The sequence below is a fragment of the Phyllobates terribilis genome, unplaced genomic scaffold (genome assembly GCF_046119375.1).
Source record: "Phyllobates terribilis strain yellow unplaced genomic scaffold, ASM4611937v1 Scaffold_9__5_contigs__length_417890890, whole genome shotgun sequence".
Lineage (NCBI taxonomy): Eukaryota > Metazoa > Chordata > Amphibia > Anura > Dendrobatidae > Phyllobates > Phyllobates terribilis.
In genome coordinates this window covers 87,486,765-87,502,864 of record NW_027362769.1, presented here as the reverse complement: position 1 = coordinate 87,502,864, position 16,100 = coordinate 87,486,765, and the positions used below count along the sequence as shown (strand labels likewise).

At 51.4% G+C, this 16,100-nt stretch overlaps 1 protein-coding gene across 1 annotated transcript in view; it reads right to left on the bottom strand.

Moving 5' to 3' along the window:
- The window catches only part of TRPM8 (transient receptor potential cation channel subfamily M member 8), a 168,714-nt gene that overhangs the window by 103,645 nt on the left and 48,969 nt on the right, over window positions 1-16,100 (bottom strand). Inside the window, exons 3-4 of the mRNA XM_073646719.1 lie at window positions 10,290-10,410; window positions 10,136-10,209 (exon numbers count right to left, since the gene is read on the bottom strand). Coding sequence (XP_073502820.1) covers window positions 10,136-10,209; window positions 10,290-10,410 — 195 coding nt within the window. The remainder of the gene's footprint in view (window positions 1-10,135; window positions 10,210-10,289; window positions 10,411-16,100) is intronic.

Genomic DNA, 16,100 nt, shown 5'->3' with positions numbered 1-16,100 from the left:
GGTCCCGGGATACAATGGCTGTGGTTTCCCCTCCGTCTTTACTGATGGTACAGACCTTCGGGTTCTCGTGGCTTGAGGGCAGTACGGTGTACGGGTCCTTCTCCCACTGGTCGTCCAACTTGTGGAGCCGTCTCTTCCTCTTCAAGACCTGCTCTCCGGGTACCAGGGGAACAGCGGGAGCATACTGGTTGTAAGTCTTCTCTTGTCTTTCCCTAGCCTGACAGAGACTTCGCTCCACGCTCTCCTGTACTTTCCAGTACTGCTGCTGCCTCTCTGTGTCCCAGTCTGTTTCTGGTGAAGTGTCCTCGGGCGTCAGGACTCCCATTTCCAGGTCAACAGGTAACTTACCAGGTCTTGCCCTCATTAGGTAAACCGGGGTACAGTTGGTGGAACCTACCGGGATGTGGTTGTATAGGTCCACCAGATCGGGCAACTTCTCAGGCCACAGACTGCGTTCTTCCAGGGGCAACGTTTTTAGAAGATCCATTACCACCTGGTTCATTTTCTCACAAAGTCCATTAGTTTGCGGATGGTAGGGTGTCGTCCTTATCTTCCGGCAGCCATACAGATTGCAGAATTCCTGGAAGACCTCCGCTTCAAAGGCAGGTCCCTGGTCCGTCAACACTTGGTCCGGGTACCCGTGTGGACGGCAAAAGTGCTGCTGGAAGGCTCTAGCTGCTGTTCGAGCCGTTAAGTCCTTGACGGGGACGACAACCAGAAACCGGGAGTAATGATCCACGATGGTTAACGCGTAGACGTAGCCACTTCTGCTGGGGGTCAGTTTTACATGATCCAAGGCTACCAGTTCCAACGGTTGCCGGGTGACGATGGACTGCAGGGGAGTCTTCTGGCTGGCCCGGTCCTTCCTTCTCAGATTGCACGGGCCACAGTCTCTGCACCACTTCTCGATGGTTCCCCTCATGCCTACCCAGTGGAACCGCTCGCGCAGCAGGAACTCCAGCTTTTTCCACCCGAAGTGTCCAGCTCCGTCGTGGTATGCCTCCATCACCATGGCTGCGTCTCTTCGTGGCACCACTACTTGCCAGAGTAGTTCATGCGTCCTGGAGTTAACCATTCTGCGGCACAACTTCCCCTTGTAAAGGAACAGTCGACTCTTCTCTGCCCATAGTTGTTTGGCTTCCTCTGGAGCGTCTGATTCCAGGCTAGCCTCCGGGCGAGTCAGCATCTCCTTCACCAGTCGGACGGCAGGGTCGCTGTCTTGCGTTTCCGCCCAGTTGTAGTGAGGTAAGGGGTTCAACGTAGCAGCCTGCTTACTCCTTACCCGGTGGGAATACTGGATAGTCCCATGACGGTGGAACGCAGGGAGTTCAACTTCTTCCAGTCCCTCCGGATCTTCTCCTCCGTCCGGCAGGTTGGGCATCCTGGAGAGGGCGTCCGCGTTGGTATTGGAGCGCCCTGCCCGGTATTTAATTGTGAACTCGTAGTTGGACAGACGGGCCATCCACCTCTGCTCCAGGGCACCGAGTCTTGCCGTGTCCAGGTGTGTCAGCGGGTTGTTATCCGTGTATACGGTGAACCGGGAAGAAGCGAGGTAATGCTTAAAGCGCTCGGTGACTGCCCATACCACGGCCAGGAACTCTAGCTTAAATGAGCTATAATTCTCGGGATTCCTTTCGGTGGGTCGCAGTTTTCGGCTGGCATAGGCGATTACTCGCTCTTTCCCCTGCTGAATCTGGGACAGTACGGCTCCTAGCCCGACGTTACTGGCGTCGGTGTAGAGGATGAAGGGCTGGCTATAGTCCGGATACGCCAAGATTTCATCCCCCGTGAGGGCCATCTTCAGCTGGCGGAAGGACTCTTCCTCTAGCTCTTCCCATTTGAAGGGCGGCTTCTGGTTCTTGGCCTTCCGGGACTGGCCTATCAGGAGGTCCTGCATAGGCGCCGCCTTTTTGGTGAAACCGGGAATAAACCTTCGGTAGTAGCCTACCAACCCTAGGAACTGCCGCACTTCTTTTACGCTGGAAGGGCTTGGCCATCCTTTGATTGCGGTGATCTTATCGGGGTCGGGAGCCACTCCGTCAGCGCTCACCACGTGTCCCAGGTATTGCACCTTTGGTTTCAGGAGGTGACACTTGGAGGGTTTCACCTTTAGGCCGTAACTCGCCAGAGCTTCGAACACCTCCGCCAGGTGTTTCAGGTGGTCCTCATAAGTTTTGGAGTGTACGATGACATCGTCCAGGTACAACAGGACCGTCTCGAAGTTTCTGTGGCCCAGACAGCACTCCATTAATCGTTGGAAGGTTCCTGGGGCGTTGCAGAGTCCGAACGGCATGCAGGTGAACTCGCTAAGTCCCATCGGGGTGGTGAATGCGGTCTTCTCCCGGTCCGCCTCTGCTACAGGAACCTGCCAGTACCCGCTAGTGAGATCCAAGGTAGAGAAGAAGTTAGCAGATCTTAAAGCAGCCAATGACTCCTCTATCCTTGGTAAGGGGTACGCATCCTTGTGTGTGATACGGTTGATTTTCCGGTAATCTACACACATCCTCATGGTGTTGTCTTTCTTTTTGACTAAAACTAGTGGGGCTGCCCAGGGGCTACAGCTATCCCGGATTACCCCAGCCTCCTTCATGTCTCTAAGCATCCCCTTGGCGTGTTGGTAATGTGCAGGGGGTACGGGTCGATACCTCTCTTTTATGGGAGGATGATCTCCCGTGGGGATGCGGTGTTCTACCCCCTTGACTCGCCCGAAGTCTAACGGGTGTTTACTAAACACTCTCTCATACTCTTGAACCACCCGATAGACTCCTTGTTTCTGGTGTGAGGGAGTGGAGTCAGTACCCAGATGTAGTTGCTGACACCAGTCCTCCATGTCTTTCTTAGAGCCGTTACCTTCCTCCGGGTGAGATGGAGGCAAGGGTTCCACAGATTGTATAGAATTTTGATTAGTGGTATATAATTTGGCTAGCGTGGCATACCGGGGCAGGTACACTTCCCTCTCCCCGATATTTATTATGCGAACGGGCACCCTCCCATGGCGTACATTGACCACCCCCCGTGCTGTCAAAATGGTGGGCCTACTGTCTGAGTAAACTGGTTCTACCATTGCCTGGTAATCTCTACCTCTCAGACCAATAGCTGCCCGGCACCAAATCATCATTTCACTTTTTGGGGGCATGGCAATAGGAAAAGGGTCACACATTCTTACGCTACCAATCTCACCGCCGGAGAGTTCCACTTGTTGCCGTTGCATCAGTGCCCGGATCTCTTTCTGGAGCACCCGCTGCTCGCCGGAGCTGGCATTCTTGGCAACCTGCTGTAAAAGGAAAATCACCTCTGCAAGACAATTTTCAATTACATTAGTTCCTAGAGTTATTTTTGGGTGACTCTCATGTTTGTCAATATCTACAATGATCAGTCCCTGTGCGGCCAGTTCGACTCTACCAATTTTGATGGTCACCTCTTTAAATCCGATCTGTGGCACGGGCTGACCATTGCTGGCGATGATACTCAAGTCGTCGTCAGGGTAGCGGGTAATATCCGAGTCATTCCAGTACTGCTTGAAGAGCACGTACGGGATGGTGGTGACCTGTGACCCGGTGTCCAGTAGGGCACTCATGGGAATGCCATCCAGTACCACAGGCAAGACTGGACGTCCTCCCACATATCTGTCGCGCCAGTTCGATGGGCCTGGTGATCTTTTTCCTGGGGGTTGGCCCTCTACCCCAGGTTGTGCCCGTTTAAAGAACAGTACCTTTCCATATGTCCGGGTTGATTGCAGCGGCGGCAGATGGGTCGTCCGTCCTCGCTGTATCGGTCACTGGGTCTTCCTCTGGCCGGTGGGGTCCTCCTTGGTCGACGCCACGGGATGTCCTCCGGTCCGGATGCCAGCTGGATCTTCCCTGGAGTGGAAACCTGTAAAGACTGCACAGTTCGGGTTAGCGCAGCAACGCTTTTAGCTAGCTCTTGGACCTGATGGTGTAGGTCTGGAGCCGGGTCATTGTCCAAAGCCTGCGCATCAGCTCCCACAGGCCCTGCTGACAAGGGCGCCGCCTCCTGGTAGTAAGTGGTAGTGGGGCGTCTGTGGGTCACAACGCCACCTGGTGCCGGTTCTCGGAGCACCCGGATGGCTCTGTCCTTGAACTGTGCAAATTCTAGATGAGGGTCCTGTAAGGCCATTGCCCGCAACTGGGTGCGGTGGGCATTGCAATATAAACCCTCTATAAATTGTTCGGTCAACAGCCTGTCCTCGTTTCCCACTCCATTAGGGTCGGTCTGCTTAATGGCCCTCAGGGCCTCTTGTAGGTTGAGTGCATAGTCCCTTATACTCTCATGCGCTCGCTGCTTGCACCCGTAGAATCTAAGTTTAATCTCGGCTGAGGTGCGGGTATCAAAGGTGTCCTTCAGCCGGGTTAGTATCCCTGCGACAGTCTTCCTCCCAGGTGGCCAGGATTTTACTTCCCTTTTGGCTGCCCCAGTTAGTTGGGCCACCAGGATGCTCACTTTTTGCTCTTCTGTGAGGGGGTACACCTGGAAGAGGCTATCCAGCTTTTCTCTAAAGTCATGCAGGGTATGTGACTCCCCTGAGTACTGGGGTAGCCAAGCTGCTCCCGGGATATAGGGCATGGTGAAGGGCATAACTGCAACAGCGGTAGCGCTGGCGGGGGTTGAGGCAGTGGAGCTCTCCTCCGTATCCGACATCTTCCTCCCCCCTAGTGGACCGTGGCCTACCTTGCGATGATCTTGTTCCGTAGGCCGCGGCTCCGCAGTGGATCGTCAGGGTTGAGGACCTTCCGTCGCGCTCCTGTGACGTCGGCGTCTGCTGGGCTCCTTCCAGGACCTTACGCAACGTCCGGACGTGAGGCGGGGCTTCAGTTCTCGCGCGCTTTCGGAGTCCACGCCCCTCTTCTTCCCGCGCGGCGTCCTCAAGATGGCGTCCAATGGCGGGAAAACTCCACGGATGGCGGGAAGAAGGCTGAAGATGGCGCCGGATGGCGGGAAACTTCACCGATGGCGGGAAGAAGGCTGAAGATGGCGCCGGATGGCGGGAATCTTCACCGATGGCGGGAATCTTCACCACTGGTAACTTTGAACAGTCTTTGCTTTTCAGGCACGCAGTACCCGGTGGTTGCGGGCACGTGATCCTGCCGACTACGCCAAAGTTGACGCGCCCCTGGGCCTGTGTCGCGCTGCGTTGCGCACGCGGGAGCTTACCCGGAGCCGGATCTGTTTAGGGTTGTAGTCTCGTGGCGGTGACCCGGTCCGTGCCCAGGGAGTCAAACTGGACGGCAGTCTGTTAGCGGTAGAAAATGGTTGATGACTACGCCACCCGTTGAATGCAGCCAGGGGGCTGCTGCTGCAGGGCAGACCGCTGAGGCCGGTGGAAGGATGGTGCAGCGTGATAGTATAACCCCCAACGGGAGGGGTATGGCCTCAGGGCAGCCGACGTGGATGATGGGGGTAGCAGGAACCACTCAGAGACGGTATGGTAGCGTTCAGGGTCTTTACTGGTAACAACGATAGACCCTCCCGGAGTACTTGCTAGCGAACGGGGCCTGGTCAGTCCTTGAGCAGATGGGATCTCCCCTGGCCAGGCGTAGTTGTAGGCCTCCCAAGCTGACTGTACTCTTCTGGCTACCTTGCTGGAAGCTGATGTAAGTAGCCCACGTCCCTGAGTGTACCGTGTGGTGCTCACCCGTATGGCCGGTGACTCGGGGCCTTCTAATGGCTTCCGCTCCACGATGGCGGTGCTGGTCCCACGCGTGTGACCGGGCCTTCGGGCTTCTGGGCCAGGGGACCTGAAATCCCCTGCCTGACGGATTCTGCTGCTGGGTAGAAGTTAGTCCCCACAGCCTCGGACTCCGGGTCCGGTAAAGAATCTTCTTAGTCAGGGCGAGCTCTTTAGCTGCCAGCCCCTGACTCCTTGTGACTCTGCTGCTTCCTATGCTGCTCTTGTCTCTACTCTTCCTGGACTCACTAACCCTGCCTCAGCCCCGGGTTTATACAGGGGAAGTTCTTCCCCTCCCAAGGCTGGGCAGGAGGTGTGGCATGCACAGGATCCCTGACCAAAGGACCTCCCACCTGCTCTCAGACGTAATATCTCTATCACTGTGACAACCAGACCCCTGGGGTGTCACACATGCAACTAACTGAGCTTGGTCCCACACTCCATCCTTACCCGGGAGTGGAATACCACACCTCTGGTTTGAGGTGCAATACCCCTGTAGCAGCCGAGTCCTCGGGGTGCTACACATGCTTGCAAGCTGAGCCCCCATCTTTGCCAACAGATGATGGCTGATTTAAACAATTTGTGACAGCAGCATTGACAGCTCGGCAGCAGGGGGGCGCGCTGTTATTTCAGCCCATCGGTGCGCCTGTGATGTGATTGCGGGGCGCCAATAGATTGCCATGACAGTCAACAATTTGCTGAAGACCCCTGTGCCTGTCATGACAGTTCTCCTGTGAAAGCCAGCCCGGAGACCATGATTTTTGCTGTATAAAGCACAAGCGATCAGACGATCGCAGGTTCAAGTCCCCTAAGGGGACTTACAAACACTGTGAAAAAGTAAACAAAATATGTTTTAAAATACATGAAAAAAAATATATAAAAGTCCAAAACACACCCCTTTTCCCCCATTAAAAATTAAGAAATACAAAAGATAAAAATACACATATTTGGTATCACTGCTTTCGTAAAAGTCTGATATATCAAAATATAAAATAAATTAATCTAATCGGCAAACGGCGTAACGAGAAAAAAAGTTAAAATGCCACAGTTGCAGTTTTTCGGCCAATGCAACAACAGAATAAAGTGTAATAGGTGATCAAAACATCATATCTATCCCAAAATGATATGAATAAAAACACTGGCTCAGAGCGTAAAAAACAAGCCCTCTCACAGGTCCATATTCTGAAAACTGAACACGTTAAGGCTCTCGGAAAAAAAATTTTTGATAACTTTCCGAATTTTGTTTCACCACTTAAATAAAACAAAAACTACTGTCTTTTGGCATCTGCATTATTGTACTGACCTGGAGAATCATATTGCCAGGACAGTTTTACCGTAAAATGAACAATATTGTAAATAAAAACGAAAAAAAAAAATTGTGGAATTGCGCTTTTTTTGCTATTTTGCCACATTAGGAATTTTTCCTCCGCTTTCCAGTACATCACATGATAAAGTGGATGGTGTCATTCAAAAGTGCAACTTGTCCTGCAAAAAATAAGCCCTCATAAAGCTTTGTGGAAAGAAAAATAAGAAAGTAATGACTCTTGGAATAAGGGGTGGAAAAAACAAAAGTGGAAAAATGGCCAGGTTCTTAAGGGGTTAAAGGGTTTTCAAGAAAACCTCTCTCTCCTGGTTGAAATTTGTTTTAAAAAAACAAATTAATCTTTACTCACTCTCCCTGCGTCCAGCACTGAGTCAATGCTTCTATTCCCAGTGACAGTTATTGTCTGCAGCGCTGATATCACGTCAACAGGTCTGAAGCCAATAACTGAGTTCAGTGGCTCTGCCCAGGTTGATGGCATGAGCCACTTACAGCCACTGAACTCACTGACTGGCTGCAGTAACGTCAGCACTGCGGACAATAACAGACAATGACAGACAACTTACTCTTGGGTGAGTAAAGCACAGTTTGTTTGTTTTGGTTTGTTTTTTAACCCCTTAATGACCGCCGTAACGCATTTCCACGGCGGCAGTTAAGGGTACTTATTCCTCAGCGCTGTGAAAATGCATTGCTGAGGAATAAGGCTGTAGCACCCCCCAGAGTCGGAAATTCTCCGGGGTCATAGCTACCGGTAGTAGCTGAGACCCTGGAAAATATGGTCAGCGCCGGTTTTTATGGTCCCCTGTCACATGATCGCCGTTATTCACCGAATAATGGCGATCACAAAAAAAAGTGCACCCGCGGTTTACAATCATTTCTCGCTCCACTGACATGGTATACATGTCAGAGGAGAGAGAAATTAAGCCCCCCGAGCACCCGGTACCTCCGCAGCCCACCGATAATCCCCCAGATCTTCCCCTGGCACTCCAGCATCTTGTTAGAGAAAAGAAATGGCAGGCGCATGCGCAATGCGCCTGCCAAAATCTGCCGGCCGGTGCCCGGCAACAACAGGGAATTTTCCCTATTGGTTTATTTTGATCACTGTGATAAACCCTATCACAGTGATCAAAATAAAAAAATAAGAAATCAAACCCCCTCTTGTCCCCTCCTTAGGTAAATAAAAATTATAAAATAAAAAATATATATTCTTGGTTAGGGTTAGCCGAGGATTAGGGTTAGGGTTAGCCCAGGGTTAGGGTTAGGTTTAGCCCAGGGTTATTGTTAGGGTTATCCCAGGGTTATGGTTAGGGTTAGTCCAGAGTTAGGGTTAGGGTTAGACCAGGGTTAGGGTTAGCCTAGGGTTAGGGTTAGGGTTAGCCCAGGGTTAGGGTTAGCTCAGGGTTAGGGTTAGGGTTAGCCCAGGGTTAGGGTTAACCCAGGGTTAGGGTTAGCCCAGGGTTAGGGTTAACCCAGGGCAAGGGTTAGCCCAGGTTTAGGGTTAAACGAGAGTTAGGGTTAGCCCAGGGTTAGGGTTAGCCCAGGGTTAGGGTTAGCCCAGGGTTAAGGTTAGGGTTAGCCCAGGGTTAGGGATAGCCCAGGGTTAGGGTTAGCCCAGGGTTAGGGTTGTGCTAGGGTTACAGTTAGGATTAGGGCTAGGGTTTTGTTAGGGTTAGGGTTGTGTTGGGATTAGGATTTTTTCAAAAGAAAAGAAAAAAAATGATGATGATATGGCGACTAGTATTCAGCGCAAGTGCTTGCTATTTGAGTTTGCATCAGGTGCTCGGGTATGCACCGAGTTTCGCGGGTGCTCGAGTGTCATGCTCGAGTCCTCGCCCTGCATGTTTCGCGGTTGTTATACAGCCAAAAAAACCTTGCGGGGATTGCCTGCCATACACGACCAATCCCTGTATGGTTTTTTTTGGGTGTCTAACAACTGTGAAACATGGCTGGCGGGGACTCGAGCATGTCACTCAAGCACCCGCGATACTCAGTGCATACCCGAGTACCCGATGCAAACTCAAGTAGTGAGCATTTGCGCTCAAGACTAATGACAACTTATTCAATATGATGACCTAATATTATCAAATTCTGTGTCGTACCTCTGGGTTCAAAATGTTCACTATACCCCTTGATAAAATCCTTGAGGGGTGTAGTTTCCAAAATGGGGTCACTTGTGGGCGGTTTCCACTATTTAGGCACATAAGGGGCTCTCCAAACGCGACATGGCGTCCACTAATTATTCAAGGAAATTTTACATTCAAAAAGTCAAATGGTGCTCCTTCCCTTCCGAACCGTGCCGTGCGCCCAAACAATGGTTTTTCCCCCACGTATGGGGTATCAGAGCACTCAGGAGAAATTGAACATCAAATTTTGTGGCCCATTTTCTCTTGTTACCCTTGAGAAAATTAAAAATTTGGGGCCTGAAGTAAAATTTGTGTGAAAAAAGTTAAATGTTCATTTTTTCCTTTCACGTTGCTTCAGTTCCTGTGAAGCAAGTGAAGGGTTAATAAACTACTTGAATGTGGTTTTGAGCACCTTGAGGGGTGCAGTTTTAGAATGGTGTCACTTTGGGTATATTCTGTCATGTAGATCCCTCAAAGTCACTTCAAATGTGATGTGGTCCCTAAAAAAAATGGTTTTGTAAATTTTGTTGGAAAAATTAGAAATCACTGGTCAACTTTTAACCCTTGTAACTTCCTAACAAAAAAAATTTTGGTTCCAAAATTGTGCTGATGTAAAGTAGATATGTGGGAAATGTTATTTATTAACTATTTTGTGTGACATATCTCTCTGATTTAAGGGCATAAAAATTCAAAGTTTGAAAATTGCAAAATTGTCATCAAATTTCTTTTTTTTTCACAAATAAACGCAAGTCATATCGAAGAAATTTTACCACTATCATGTCACGAAAAAAACAATTTCAGAATCAGGGGGATCCGTTGAAGTGTTCCAGAGTAATTACCTCAAAGTGACAGTGGTCAGAATTGTAAAATTAGGCTTGGTCATTAAGTACATAATTGGCTCCTAAATGGGTTAAGAAACTACAGCCGAGGGACAAGGAAATTGGAAAACTACTTTACGATCAATAATTTTTTAAATATTACTAAATCTGCCATTTTGTTGCTTACTGCGATTTTGAATCCTTGGTATATGTCACACATTCCCTCTTCTTAAAGTTTTCTTGAATATATTTGACAGCATCCTGAAGAAGGAGAGGAAAATATAAAAAGTGAAATATAAGAAGTAAATTTCACACTTAAAAACACAATACAGAAAACTTACTAATTCATCCAGAGACAATTCAATACTACGAGACATGCTGGAGTAGAGAGACCGGGAGCTGTCCAGCATCCGACCCCTGTGACTCTTCATTCTGGCTAAATCTGTTGAGTTTTCCAACAATCTGAGGATTGAAGAAATGTTACAGTTATGAATCATTGTGTATAGCTGGTAATTGTGTATAGCTGATCCATACATGGGTAATAAAATAATTATATTTTAGTATTGATCTATTTGCTTCTATTAGTGTCTAGTATGTGAGAATGTTAAAGGGGTTGTCCACTCGTAGGACAACCCTTACTTAAATACTATACTATATATCCCCCCTTGTAAAATTAAAATACCGTATAGTCATCTTCCGCACCATGGCCATTCCAGTGACATTGGCGCCGTGTCTCAAGAGGTTCGCGTGCCATTGTTATGGCACGTGAGCATTCCCGCAGTCGCTATTGAGATGTTGCACTCTCACTTCCCACGAACGAACCTCTGACTGTGAGGGAATGCAAACACTGCAGCCCATCAGCGACCCCTGATTGGCTCCAGGGCTCATGTTGCATAACAATGTCATGTGAGCCTCCGGAAATCCAGCACTGACAGTATGGGAGATGAGTATAGGTGTTTTCATTTTACAAGTGGGAATACAGTGCTTAATTCGAATATGGCAACAGGTTTTTGCTACCTCATCTGAGAGCAACTCACTGACAAAAGGATAAAAACTAAACTTTATTAAATTCCAATTCACAAACTACATAAATACAGTTCACCCCCTGATGGTTAGTCAAGGAGTAACTAATCAACACACACAAAAAAAAACAAGTCTCAGTAAATATGAGATGACATTAACACACTCACTCAATCGGACTTGTCTCTAAGCGTTTCCTGGTCCTCACAAAAGGCGACTCATCAGGAGACTCAATTTATATGCAAACGAGACTAGAAAAAAAAAACCTAAAAACATGTATAATCCAAAATTGTCCACAAAAGGAATCGACCAAAAAACTCATGAACCACTCTAATGGCGGTCAGCCAGATATGTGCAAAATATAAGGAGGAGTCACCGCTGACAGAATATATCTATATCATTTATCCTCCTAACCTCCTCTTCTATGGTCATATAGCACTCAGAGAATCATTGGTGCAGACAAATAGTTTTAAACTAAATGATCTTTTAGATTGACCACTATATATCCCATACAGGATACTTAATTGCTTCAAAAGCTCATTCCCATATATTCACTTAACAGTTCACAGTGTCAAAATTGCACATACCCCTAAGCCTTAGACTATTATTGCACTCATTCCCTGACAGACGACCATGAGATCATTTATTAGTGACTACCTATGATGAGTTTTATTCGGGCAAGAGAGTATCTCAGAATCGTATACCTTGCTCATTAATGAGATAAGTCCTGCCTTATGAAACATTAGTAGTTCAAACCCACTATCATCTCGGGTCATATCTTTTCCTCTGGATGTGCTAACCTGCCCCATCTACCTATAGCTATGGTTGCTAACATCTACAGAGCGATTAATTCATTGTGTAACATTTCTTAGTCTACATGTGCGTCCTGTCCACAGGTTGTATACAACATAAGGCAGGGTTCATCTCATTAATGAGCAAGGTATCCAGCCAAACCAGATCTCACACTTTGCACTGACGAGGGGCAGTACCCTGAAATACTGTGTCTGTGTAGCATCGGCATCTCTGCCTCCTGCCGGGCAGAGACGCCGCTCCCCTCACTGCCGCGGTCCCGGTCCGGCATCTTTCTACTCCCCTTCTGCTGCTGCTGCTGTGGCGCGCGCCGCGTGCAGCTTTCCGGGCACTGTGCTTGGGGGCACGCGCGCTCCCTCCCTCTTAAAGGGGCCGTGTGCGCCGTCCTAAAGAGTCCCCGGCCAATGGCCGGAGGACTTCCTCTATATAAGGCACCTCCTCCAAAATGGAGGTGCCTGTGCAAGGTTGTTGTTTGTGTGCTAACACTTTCCTCAGCCGTCAGGTCCCGCTGCCTGTCAGTCCTGCCCGCCAGTCTGTCTGTCATTCCAGCCCGCCAGCCTAACAGTTCTGCCCGCCAGTCTGTCTAACACCCGTGCAAGCCAGCCTGCTTATGACGCGCCCCCTGGGACATATTCGTTAGTGGGAATATCCGGAGCCGGATCAGATGGGAGTTGTAGTCTTCCGAGTGGCTGTGACCCGGTCCGTGCCCAGGGTGTCAAACTGAGTTGTATGTGGCAGTCATACAGATGTTATAAGTTCTTTATTGTCGACTACGCCACCCGTTGTGTTGCGGTCACTGTGGCCGCCGCTGCAGCAGGGTCCGCTGAGGCTGGTGGTGTAGGTGCAGCTTTGGTGATATAACCCCCAACGGGTGGGGTATAGCCTCAGGGGGATCAGGTGCAGAGGATGGGAGTTGTGGTGATGCAGTGTAGACGGCAATCAGAGACAGAGTCGGGTTATGCAGTTTAGGATGTTTTACTCACTGCTGATGTTCTGGTCACTCCAGCTTCGAGTGACCTCCCGAGCCGTGCTGCGTCCACCAGGTTCTGGATCCAGCCAACTCCCAAATAAGTCCGGAGCGTGACCCTGAGCTCTCCTTCAGTCCTTTCTCTGGCCGTCCCCACTATTGATCCACCCAGGTCCAGCTCCCTCGGGCCTTCTGTTGGGACACCCTTGGCCTTGGGTTCCCTGACCCTCCTCGTGGTATGCCTTCGTGGTGGATGTGGTGGGTGACCGTGGCAAACGCTGCCCACGGTCTCCGGTCTCTGGCTGGGGAGTGTTTTTACCCCCACCAGCTTGGGTTCCGGTACCCTGTGCCGACTCTTCACCCGGGGATTTAAGTTGGGTTCTTGGAGTCCTTTTCTTCTGGTTCCTCCTCTGGGTCTCTCTCTCTCCTCTCTCACTCTGGGTCTCTCTTCTCCTCTGCTCCTGACTTTCTCTCTGCAACTGACCCTGTTCTTTGATGGTGCCCACCTTTTATACACCCTCTATGTGTGAGCTCAGGTGACCAGCACCCAATGAGCTCCTATCTTTACCCAGGCTGCTCCCCCTATCTGCCCCTACACTACTTGGGATGTACCACCCCCCTCCCACTCCAGCCAGGAACAGACTCGGTCGTACCTGCACATTTCTAAGTGGGAGTACCGTCGGTCTGCTCCTCGGAAATGGGATGTGTGTAGTGCATGCAGCCTGCCGAGCTCAGATCCACACTCCATCCTTACCCGGGAGTGGAATATCACACCTCTGGGTTGAGGTGCAATACCCCTGTAGCAGCCGAATCCTCAGGGTGCTACATTCCCCCCTGGTAAATCACAGCACGTCCTCGGGCTGTAAGACAAAAACAACACCAAAACATACAAATTTTTTCATAAACATATAAAACATATAAAACATTATATATTAGCATATAAAACATTCTCGTCGTCTCTTGTTCCTCCTCCGGTCACTGTGCAACGTGTGACCGGGTAAAGTGCGACAGTCTCTCTGGAAAAATGGTTTTCCTATAAAACCGGTAGGGGGCGCTTTAGGACGCGCAACTAATTACAGGGATATGGCCGCTCTCAGTCCTCGGCCAGTTAAGGAGGGAAAGGGGATGGCTGCTCACAGTCCTCAGCCTGTGGGATTAAGGGTAAACGGGTAAACAGTTCACTCAGCTGGTCCCAACGGGGACTATATTTGCAGTAACAGTTTCTTTATACCCCGATCGGGTAACTATTTACAGCACCTACTCCGCTGTACTCAACAACGTCTTCCTCCTGCTCTTTCTTTGGGGATCTCAGCTTCAGACCCGTCCGGATCCTCTTGCTCTTCCTCCTCACATCACAGCTCCTCCTCTGTCAGGCGATGCACATGGAGGGCGTAAGGTCCTTTAGCACACTTGTGCCGGGTAAAGGTGACCTCGTCCCCGATATAAAGGTCACGACCTCTGTGCCCCTCCGGCAGATGGGACTCCACATCTCTGCGCGTGACAAAGACGTCGCCGGGGGTGTTGTGGTCTCTGATGAAGCCCCACCCATGCTGCATGTTGAACTTAATTACAGTCCCGGTGGTGCGGGGACTGTGCGCTGCACGGGGGTCTCTCCTGGTTCGGCTCTTCTGCTCGGCGCTCCTTACTTGAGCCTGTTGTTCCCGGACCCGCCTCTCTCTCCGCTCCCTCGCAAACTCCTCGAGCTGCTGTCGGCAGCACTCAGCACGCTCCGCTGCAGCTGCCCTGGTTTCTTGAGTGAACCCCATTAGGTCTTCTCCGGTGGGGTCCCACTCAAATTGGGTCTCTTCAAGCGGGGGCGAGATCCTTTTCACGGGCTTCGGAGCCGGAATCAGGGGTGCACACATGGCCCCAACTCTCCTCTGGTGCTCCAGTTCATAATATTTCTGGGGCCAGATGAAAGGCTGCCCGTCCGGCCACGTGTGCTGGGCAAACAAGTCCTCTCCCAGACGCGGCACCCTTGGTTTTACGGGTGCGGGCGCGGTGGTGGTGGCGCCCGGGTTGCCCAGGCCTTGCGGCCAGGCCTGGGGCACCTGGAAGGTGAAGGGCACCGTTAGGACGGCGGCGCCCTGGGCTACCTGGCCTTGCGGCCAGGCCGGAGGCTCCGCGGAGGTAGGGGGCGCTGTTGGTGATGCGACGCCCGGGAATTCTAGGCCCTGCGACCACGCTGGTGTTACTTCCTGTTTTGCCACGCTCGGGGTCGGTGCGCATGGCGTCACAGGGGTCGCGGCGGCGGCTTCCGGTTGGGGCCTAGTCTGCGTCGGTGACATGGCGTTTTCGGGCACAGCAGGGGGACTTTCGGGCTCTGCGACGGGGAGCTGGGGCAGGTAAGCGGTGTCCTGGTTTGGGGTATAGACGTCCCCTTTACCTGCCTCCATGCGTTCGGCTCCCTTCTCGGCGCCGTCTCCGGCCTTGGGTCCTCCCGCGCCATCCTCAGAGGCGGTCTGTCTCCTCATCTTGGCTGGCGTGCTCCGGGTCTTGGTTTGCTGGGCCATCTCTCGGCTCCACTCCGCCAATGTCTCTCGCTGTACCCGGGCCATCCTCCGTGCGAGGCCCTCCAGGGCAGTCTGTGCACACTCCCGGTCTCGGGGGAGCTGTGCGAGGACCTCCACTAGGCCTAGTGGGGTCGTGGTTTCCAGCAGGCTCCTGACCAACGGGTCGGTGCTGCTCTGCTCTTCTTCCAGCAGGCTCCTGGCCAGCGGGCCGGTGCTGCTCTGCTCTCTGGACATCTCCGGGTGAGCTTCTCTGCTCCTCCTCTCCAGGCTTCTTGCCTCCGGGTGCGCTCGCTCCAGACTGCTCCAAGCGACACCCATCATTGCTTTCTCCTTTCGTCTCCTCCCACTTCGAGGGCGGTCCCGGGGCCACTTGGTGACTGTCAGCTCCAGGGGCTGTTCTTTCACGCTGACAGACACCTCTAACATCACAGTCTCTGTTGGTGGGGGCGGTTTCCACTTTTGGCGCCATTTTCGGTCCTGGCCCACGATGGGAGGTGGCCTCTTGCCACCCTCTGGCACGCCCATAATGGCGTCCGCTCTGGCAAGGCGGGAAACCTTTGGAAATGGCGGGAACCGCTTCCCAGTGGCGGGAAACTCTGCAGATGGCGGGAAAAAGCTGTTAATGGCGGACAACCGGCGGGAATCGACTGGTGATGGGGTCCGATGGCGGGGACCCTCCGGAACCGGCAGGAGACTTCTTTTTGAGGTAAACTCGCACTTTTCTTCAGGCACGCAGTACCCGGTTGTTGCGGGCACGTAATCCTGCCGACTACGCCAAAGTTGACGCGCCCCCTGGGACATATTCGTTAGTGGGAATATCCGGAGCCGGATCAGATGGGAGT